The 10,365-nt window shown below is 37.5% G+C and overlaps 1 protein-coding gene across 2 annotated transcripts in view; it reads left to right on the top strand.

Annotated features, from left to right (window-relative positions):
• DLC1 (DLC1 Rho GTPase activating protein) overlaps positions 1 to 10,365 on the top strand; it is a 389,786-nt gene that overhangs the window by 92,743 nt on the left and 286,678 nt on the right. For both annotated transcript variants that reach the window (XM_019651001.1, XM_019651005.1), the window contains exon 4: positions 325 to 465. In XM_019651001.1, coding sequence (XP_019506546.1) covers positions 325 to 465 — 141 coding nt within the window. The remainder of the gene's footprint in view (positions 1 to 324; positions 466 to 10,365) is intronic.

Here is a 10,365-nt window from a genome sequence, read left to right as displayed (position 1 = left end):
TTCTACTTCCTGACTCACTGCAGTGCCCTAGCTAGCTCTCATTGCTGCTCCTTCCAATTCACAATCAGCTGTTAAATTACCAATGCTGCACATTACCTCTTTCTCCAATAGTTGCTTTGTGAAATTAGGCCCTCTGAAGAGTATAATTTGGATTACAAAATAATGCATGATTGTGGGTAACATGTCAATGTCAGTTGTCATCAGTTCTTTAGTGTCTCAGTGTGTGTTGGAGAAAGGAGGAGGTCGAATGGTGCTGGTGGCAGGGAGAAAAGCAAATAAAGAACATGTGCATGCCCTTCATATCAAAACATTTTTTTTTAACAGGATATAGAGTCAGGATCCGAAAGTGGAGCAGACACCATTTCAGTGAATCAGACACAAGTACATTTGTCTTCTAACATCGAGTCCACTGACCTACCACCTCCCACCCCAGTGGCCAATTCTGGAACCAAACCCAAGTCTATGGTAAGTCATAAGTGATAGCAGTCAGTTTCAACATGAAGTGTTGATGATCATCAGGTAAGAATTGATATTTCATCCATTCACTATACAAGAAATACTTTTGGAGTCTTAGTTGCAGTGACTTGATAGTATTTTAGTGAGTACAATCTAATGCATCACTTTATAAAGGATAACACAAGTACTTTACTAAAACAGATAATAGTTCCAGAATTATGCAAAATATGGTATTAAATTTTGTTGCTGGATACTCAAAACTTTCAAGAACCAAGAATGCAAAATCTGAAGATGGTTTTCCCTTCATTATTATCCTGACCATACTGCTTACCAATTGGAAAATTGACTCTCTAAGCTTAGATCAATAGATGATAGATAGATAGATAGACAGAAAAAATAGAGATATATAAAATCATACACATCATAAATTTTATGTGGGTATTAAACAGAATAAATACTGAATAAATGTAAGCTACTATTATTATGATGATGCTTCATTGACTTTAAAATGCTACCAAAACAAATAAAAAGGAGAATTACCACATATAATATTATAGCATGGTGAATTGTGAATAAAAGACATTTTCCTTTAAGTAAAAAGTTGAACTGCAACAGGAAAGCAGTATTTGACTCTAAAAGGTAACATTTATGGAGGAAGTAATTACTACTTCAAATATCTAAAGTCCCAGCAGCTCCAAAATAACCTTTCCTAGTTTAGTGAAAATCACAGTGTTGTATTATTTNGCCTGGTAGATTGCTTGTTTCAATTTTGTTTAGTTCTTTTTCTGGAGCTTTTTTTCTGTTCTTTTATTTGGGACATGTTTCTTTGTCTCCCCATTTTGGCTGCCTCCCTGTGTTTGTTTCTATGTAGGGCTGCTAGCCTCCTGGTCTTAGTAAAATGGCCTTATGTAGTAGGTATCCTCTGGGGCCCAGGGGTACAGTCCCCCTGGTCACCAGAGCTGGGTGCTCCACATGTGTCCCTTGTGTGAGTTGTATATGCCCTTCTGTTGTAGTTGGGACTTGATTGCCGCTTGCATATCAGTGAGCGGGATTGACCCTCAAGCTAATTGGTTGTGAAGACTGGCTGTGAGTACAGTGGAGGAGCTGTTGTGCAGGAGCTGATCCTACAGGGCAGGATTCATTCTACTGGTGTTCTAGTGACTGCCCAGTCTTCTGTCTGGATGTGATGACCTCAGAGGAGACCAGGTGATGCTCCAGCACACTCTGAACTTGGCCACTGGAACTATCAGCCCTGGGGCTTCCTGCGAGAGGACCCACTGCAGGCCAAGTTCAGCTGCAGTCTGTGCCCTGCTCAGGGCCACCTGACATGAGCCACAAAGCAATCCAGAGATGGCTGCCACCATGCTGTGCTTGGAGGCCTCTTGAGAGACCACGCTGTGAAACAAAGCGGGTATTGTAGTGCCAGGCTTGGGGCTGTTCAGCCAGAGGTACAGGACATGCCAAAGCCAGATGTTTCTTGTTTGGGTTTTATGAACCTTTGAGAGATTTTGGGAATTCTGCAGCATGAGCCAAGTCAGGCTGTTTATATGGAAAACCACTGGAAGTGGCTTGGATGTGCCCAAAAATTGGGTGTGGCATGGTCTCAGGGAATCACTCACGTGGGGCAGATGAAAGGTGATAGCCAGTTTGATAGAGACTTAGCTATGACATCTGCATGTGTATGCATGCAGGGAGGGGGAAGGCTCAATAAAGAAACAATGGTTTCCGCCAACTCCTCCATCCAGGAGAAAGCTGTCCCTCTAGCCCTGACTCTGAAGCAAGACAATTCAGTTCCTCCCCTTATGTCCCTGGGGCCTTTCAAGCTGTTGCCCCAGTGCTGGAGCTCAGGGTGAGTGAGCCATCAGTGATTAAATCCATGTATAGGTTCTTTAAGAGGAGCGTCTGGGAGTGCAGCCACCCTCGTCTCACTCATCCGCTGGTTTTCATAGCCAGAAATTATGAGGACTTCTCTACCCAGCACTGAAACCCTGGACTGGGGCAGGGCTGGAATCAATGGCTCTTTGCGGGGGACCGGCACAGCTGAGATATCCCTCCCAATTGTTAGTGGTCATATGTGGGTGTGGGACCACCCCATTCCACGTCTCTGCCCCATTTACTAGTCTCGAGGTGGCATCTTCTGTATGTCCATAGTTGTAGGNCTGTTTACCCTCATCTACCACCCCTTTTCCCCCTTCCCATCAGGTAACCACCTTTTGTATGCTTTTTCTTGGAGCAGTAATTAAAAAACAATTCAACTTTTTCAGGATTCATGCTAATGACAATATTAGAAGAAAATTAGAAAATCTATAAGTCACTCTAACCAAGAATCCTAGATATCAATTATTTCCTGGTATTTTAGAGCTGATATACATATATATTAGATAGATAGATAGATAGATAGATAGATAGATAGATAGATAGATTATATGTAATAAAATATATAATAACACATAATATACTATATTATACACTTATTCTCCTGTGGGTTAAAAAACCCAAGTTTACTAGATTACTCATAGTTAACACGTACTTTATGCTCTTCTTTGAATTAGAATGGTAGCCAAGCTTTGAAGAATATAAATTATTTTTTTAATTCTCATCACATGTCAAAAAATAGCTGTTGAAATTTCCAGTTTAGATGTTAGATTAAAGAATTTAGGAGAGTCAGCCTGCCCTTTGGCCTTCTGCACTCAGGCGTTAAGTTGAAGCTGGGGTTTGGATGCTCCAAATCCATAACAAACTACACGACCCTTGACATAGCATTTCTATTCCCTCGAGACCTAGTTGTAGAGATAAAACATTAAATATTACAAATTAAAAGGAGATATCATTCTTTCATTTATAGCATTTCCACACATACCTCTTAAGCAGAAAATACCATGTTATAGGTACATCAAATGTGTCTTTCATTAATTCTTTTTTTATTTTATGGAATTGTTTTGAAAATTGATTAGATTGAGACTGAATTTTGATAAAGTAGTTCCAACCTGGAAATTATGCTAAAAATTACCATGAAACAGAGCAATACCAAGTGATATTATTGTTATTTTTTTAAGCTGGGAATACTTATATATGAGTACACACATATGCACTTTATTTTTTCTCTTTTTTAGTATATAATAAACTAGTTTCAAAATATTTTCACTTTAATTAAATAATTTAGCCCCTTTCAAAGGATATTCCTGAAGATTCAGAAGATTCATGAAGATTTATGGAAGTAAATCTCTTAGAGTGTTCGATACATAGTAAGCACTCTACCAATGATAGCCATTACTATATTTCAATTTCTACAATAGACGTTCTCTTTAAAAGGAGTACATAAATTNGGCTCTGAGTTTGGATTTATTTCTTTGGCTTTAGAACATTCTCTGTTCTTCTCGCTTCTGCCTGCCTTGACTACTGGATATCTATCTTAGCTTGGCCTGGCCCAATGTGCAGCACCTAATGCCAAGACTTCCCTGTAAAAGATTACTGATAAATGTGATTTATGAGCACTTGGGCAGCAGCACTTGTCAATCCCTTGAGTTCTGCCTTGAGCAAGAAGCTTGGGCCTACTCCTTCCTAACTTACCAGGAGAGAAATTTGATTTTGGTAGAAGAGGTTTACCAAAAATTTCATAGATACTTTGTCTGGAACTTCCTTTCCAATAGGCAAAATAATAACAATATGTAATGAAGTGTTTTTATATATATGCTACTTCTTTAAAGTGATACCTGAAATGTGCATTAATGACATTGAACATAGTTGTGTTGTCATGTAAAATAAAAAAGGAATGTAACATTGTACATGCCACATGAGCCCAACCTTGTAAAACAGTTAGCATACAGAGAAGGAAACAAACGAAACTGTTGGCAACGTTTGTATCTGGGCAATGAGATTGTGGGGGGTTTTTTATTATTATTTTCTTCATAGTTTTCTGCATTTCATAATTTTTTAAGACATGGATTACTTGCACAATCAGGACAATTACACTGGAGAATTACTTAAATAATTAACTGGAGAACTTTCAATACTCTCAATTCCCAAGCTGAACTGTGTACCAGATAAATCAGAAACAGAAACCCAGGCATCAATATTTGTAAGTTCCTAGGTGATTTCATTACATAGCCAACATTAAGATCTACCGGTGGACTAACTGAATAGCTTAGATCAGTGGTTTGCAGCATGGCTGCAATTAGAATCTCCTAGGGAGCTTTTATAAGTGTGATCCCTAACCCCACGTTTTGATTGTAATTGGTTTGTAGGGGGGTCCTGGCACGGGTACATTTTAGATTTTCCCAGGTGATTCTGATGTATAGATAGCGTTGCACCCCACTGTCTCAGGGAAACTAACATGCACTGAATATTATTCATTCTGGGCAGGGCCCTATGCTGAGTGTTTTATGTGCATTTCATTCTCAAAATAATCCTCACAAGGTGGGTATTATTATTATCTTCATTTTACAAAAGAGAAAACTAGAATTCAGAGACATTAAATAAGTTGCTCAAGGCAACTCCACTTGTTTAAACCCAGGTTCTCTATCTCCTGTGGGGACAGGCAAAGAAAAAAATTTCTCCCCACTCCTGTGAGGATGCTTTCTAGATAACCAGAATGGAGAATCTGGCATACAGAAACTCTTCTAAAATGTTGAAGCAATAGCTCTTCATAGCAGAAGCCCTATTTCAATTAGCAGTAGCCCTATTCCTGTGGAACTCCATCACATGTAAACACATCTGTAATTTCCCGGGCATTTCTGTTTATTCATTCCATCACAATTCCATAGCAATAATTTAATTTCATCTATGTTCCCATACATAGTGTAATGCTTTAGAACTTAAACATCCAGCTTGTTAAAGGCTACAATAGTGTCTCATTACTTAACTTTATGATGCTGGCCATCTTTTCTCCTGAAATCATGGCATGGTTCATATTTTTATTCAATTTGATATCATTTTTTGATAATGAATGGTTAAGTAGATATTGAGAATTCCTTAAAGAATTTTGCAAAACTCATTAAATAATTGAAGGTACTGTGAGATGTCACAAAACTGGTTTTAGGATTGCTGTTCCAGCCAATTTCAACATCACTGGATTTGCTGGGATTTCCTTTCTGGTGGTCATTTAGACTGAGTTATGTTTTTGCTGAACCTGCTGAAAATAAACTTTTCTTCTTCCGATAGTGAAGATCCCCATGGACCTCAAGCAGAGCTGCAGGTGCACGTTCCAGCAGAACTGAGACTTTTTCACTTATAATCTCAGTTCCAGGTCTTTGAAGCAAAGCTCATTTGCCCAGCTTTGTTGTGTAGCATTACCTGAGCATCACATTACCCAATAAAACCAAATTGATGTGTTAAGGATACAAAATAAGCCATTTCAATGCCAGGAATTCTGGATCAGCTTATGGAGCAGGATTTGTGAGAGAGCAGAGAAAAAAGAAAAAATACTGTATAAAAAGATAATTTATAACTGTTTTGCTCTTGCTCGATGAAATAGACACTACCTTAAACAAGTAATTTCACAAACGAAGATTGTCCACAAACTTGCAATGCAACATAGTCTTAATTTGAATTACTTTGTCAGTGAGCATATGAAAAAAGAGAAAAGAAAGAAAATTTAGAAGAAATTGATATCTTGGGTACTTAGGTTCAAATAAAAGGGAAATCTTTTCTACTTACCACCTTTTTTCATTTCCATTCTCTGTTAGGATTTTAATTTGGTTTCTTCCTTAGCAGGAATTTTATGTTGTATTTTCAAGGATATTATAACCCTATAGTATTTTTTGGGTTTTTTTAATATATATTTTGTTAAACTTATTGGGGTGACATTAGTTAATAAAATTACATAGGCTTCAAGTGTGCAATTTTATAATACATCATCTGTATATTGCATTGTGTGTTCTCCACCCAGTCACATCTCTTTCCATCACTATATATTTCACCACCTTGAAGCTTTTCTACCTCCCCCCTCACCCTTTTCACTCTAATAACCACTAAACTGCTGTCTGCATCTATGAGTTTTTGTTTGTTTGTCTTGTTTGTTTGTCTTGTTTGTTTGTTGCTTTCAGTTTTATATGGTTCCACATATAACTACAATCATATGCTTCTCGACATTTTATGCCTCACTTAACATGATAGTCTCAAGATCCATCCACGTTTTCACAAATGGCAGTATTTCATTTTTTTCTCTAACCTTGTGTTTTGTGGTTGGGCTATTTGGGAAAGAGAAACTGTAATTGATCAAATGAAAAAAATATTTTAATGTTTATTTTTTAAAAGAAAAAAAAACCTTATTACATTTCTTTCACCTACTGCAGACCAGAAGAAAATATGGAAGGCAAATTAATAATAGTTAACGTAGCTAAGCAGGCACGTAAGAAAGAAAAATACTTACCAGAGAATTAGTGTAGTTTTGGACTAAATGCAAATCACAGGCCATCCCCATTCTTATAACAGCACATATCCTTTGTAGTTTCACTAATCTGGAGGAAACATAACTGATATTTTGAGGTCAAAGTTTGATTAGAGTTTTAATGAAGTTCCTCATTATTTTATTATTTATAAATNGAAACTTAATTAATGTGCTCCAAACAGCAAAGACGATTCTTGTGGCTAACACTTGTCTTCTTGTCATAGAATTGTTTACATTTGTATCTTATTGTAGGATTATTTATTAAAGGAATGTAATTTAAAGGGCTAGCTTTGGTATACCTAAATATGATTATTTGCTACTTTCACAATCTAGCTTTTCTCTTCTCATTAATTGTTTAAAGAAAAATTAGAGATTTTTATCATATGCCAATCTTTATGGTAGAGACTGAAAATTCAAACAGAAGACACCATCTTAGACTTAAAAGTGTGCAATTAAAAGTGGAATCCTTTAGCTAAGTCCTAGAAATAAACCTTCACTGTACCACACTGTCCTTAACTAATCCACCAGAAACATTTTAATCTACCAACACCAAAAACTAGTAAGTCACAGTACAAGAGTGTGAGCATCTAAAAGACTAATTAGCTACTGCTTTTTGTCTCTGATGGTTTCTACCAGATTTTCTGTTCTTTTCCCCTTCATCATATTTACAATTTGCTGACACATATAATTCACACCAAGTAGCCATGAAATCTGACACAGCCTTCAATATTTAACAGGTGAGGAACCTTGACACAGAGAGACCCACTGACTTGAGTTACTTGACAAGAGCTAGGATTATATACTGGCTAAAAAGAGCAGTTGTCTTGGTTTTGTCATGTGGAATACCTCTGCAGGTGAAAGCTGGCAGTCACTTTGCCAGACTTTTGAATAATATCATGAGGCGAATCCTCTAGAAAGATGGAAAGTGTACTGACAACTCTAAATTTCTACTCTCCCTGTGCTAGCTGTGAATCCGTAAAACAAAGGACTTCTCTCTCACACACCCATCTGCCTTATTTCTTAACATTTCTAACTATTATTACAAACTCACACTTTCTGCTCTAACTATATTACTCTTCCCTGATTCAAAAATTGCCTAATTAAAAGGGTTGGTGAGGCTTGGGCAGGGAGAAGGTGAAGGGATGAGAGAGGAATGCATGTTATTAGCAAATCCTCCCCAGTTTTGCTTTATTTCACTGGCAGCATCCCACTATTTTCCCATTATTAAGAAGACAGGTGTCAACTATAATTATATATACATATAGGCATGGGATGTGGAGTAGAGTGTGGGAATGTAGTCAATGGAATTGTAATAGATAAGTACGATATCGGGGGTAGGAGGGCAGTGGATGGGGGAGGGGGGTTGTCACTTTGTGAGGATGAAAAGGATAACTATTACATTGTTTTGTACACCTGAAACTAATAATAATAATAANCTACACCATCTCCAGCGACTCACGGCAGCCCAGCTCCAGGTCGAGCTGTTGTTCACCATCTTAGCTGTAAGAGGGTGCAGCATCACTGGCCCTCATGTGGGATCCAAACTGGGGCCCAGTTGCTCAGAGCTGGCAACCCAAGCCAACTCTTAAACAACGCGCCACTCAGCCAGCCCTGGATTAGTTTTGTTAATCAGTAGTTCATATTCTTTAGATTATTGTTGCCACTGTCACTTTTTAGTGATTCTCTATTCTTTCCACTGTAACAAGTTGGTATAATCCAGTGACTTCTGAATCAGTAAACTTCAAAGAAAAATCAACTTACATTCCTGAAAATAACTCCATTTTTTTTTCCTCTTTACCATAGATTGCTTTATCCATTTTATTTGTTGTTCTGTTGATTCATTTTGAAGGCCCTGTCTTTGAATAAATACCAAGTAATTTATTAAACGGGCATTTACCAAATTAGCCATAATGTGACATGCAGAGAAACAAACAAACAGACAATAACAACTGAATAAATCAGTGCTGTTTAGACTTTGGCTCTGGGACAACCCCCTGGAACTGCCTTCTTCTACCTGCCCCAGCCAGACTTACTTATTTTTATCTCTTTCAAATATTGGCCTTCTGAATAAAATCTTCTTTGATCAATCCATAGCATGAATTTTGCTTAAATTCTAAACTAAAAAAATAATTATATGGGTGAGGGAAATGTTTCAGAAATCGTTGTGAGTCGAGGCCGCTTCTGATATATGTCTCTTTCATTTCCAAGAACGTCCTGGTGAAGCTGCTTCCAGAGCTTCCCTGCTGCTGGGGCAACATGTTCATCCCTGAGGCTTCAGCATCGCTGAGTCCTGAACTCTGGGGACAGAAAGAAACAAAAAAGTTTGATTTGCATTTCCCTAATAGCTAGTGAAGCTGAGCTTTTTTTCATGTATCTATTGGCCATTTGTATGTCTTCTTGGGAGAAGTGTCCCTTCAGGTCCTCTGCCCATTTTTTAATTGGATTGTTTGGGGTTTTTTTTTGTTTTTTTGTTGTTGAGTTGTATGAGTTCATTATATATTTTGAATATCAGCCCCTTATCAGAGGTATTGTTTGCAAATATCTCCTCACATTCGGTTGGTTGCGTCTTTGTTTTCTTGATGGTTTCTTTTTCTGTTCTGAAGCTTTTTAGTTTCATATAGTCCTGTTCATCTAGTTTTGCTTTTACTTCCCTTGCCTTTGATGTCAAATTCATGAAATCCTCTTTGAACCCAAGGTCTAGAAGTTTAGTACCTATGCTTTCCTCTGTGCAATTTATTGTTTCAGGTCTTACGTTTGGTTAGGGAAATTCAGTTCGAAACCACAATGAGATACCACCTAACACCTGTGAGAATGGCTAGTCTCAACAAGACAAGTAATAACAGGTGTTGGAGAGGTTGTAGTGAAAAAGGAGCCCTCATACACTGCTGTTGGGAATGTAAATTGGTACAGTCACTATGGAAAATATTATGGAGGTTCCTCAAAAAATTAATAATGGAATTACCATATGATCCAGCAATCCCTTTTCTGGGTATCTACCAAAAAAAAATCTGAAAACATGTATCTGTAAAGACAGATGTACCCCTATGTTCATTGTATCATTATTCATGGTGGCCAAGACATGGAAAATATCAAAGTGTCTCAATAGATGATTGGATAAAAAAGATGTGGAACATACAGAAGGTGCTCCCCAAAAATGTATACACATTTTAAGAAAGGAAAAAAACTGTATGAAAATTGTAACACTAAATAAAAAAAAGATGAATACAAGTCACGCATATACATTTTTATTTTGCACCATAGGTACATACAAGGGAATATTACTCAGCCATAAGAAAAGATGAAATACTGCCATTTGTGACAACATGGACATACCTTGAGATTATCTGCTAAACGAAATAAGTCAGACAGAAAAAGTTGAGAACCATGACTTCACTCATACGTGGGATATAAAACTGAAAGCAACAAATGAACAGGACAAACAAAAATTAATAGACACAGACAACAGTTCAGTGGTTACCAGAGGGTAAAGGGGGAGAGGGGGGTGGTAGAAGAGGGTAAAG

This window comes from Hipposideros armiger, unplaced genomic scaffold (assembly GCF_001890085.2).
Source record: "Hipposideros armiger isolate ML-2016 unplaced genomic scaffold, ASM189008v1 scaffold_151, whole genome shotgun sequence".
Classification (NCBI taxonomy): Eukaryota; Metazoa; Chordata; class Mammalia; order Chiroptera; family Hipposideridae; genus Hipposideros; species Hipposideros armiger.
Note: the sequence above shows the minus strand (reverse complement) of the source record. Positions and strands in the feature narration are given on the sequence as shown.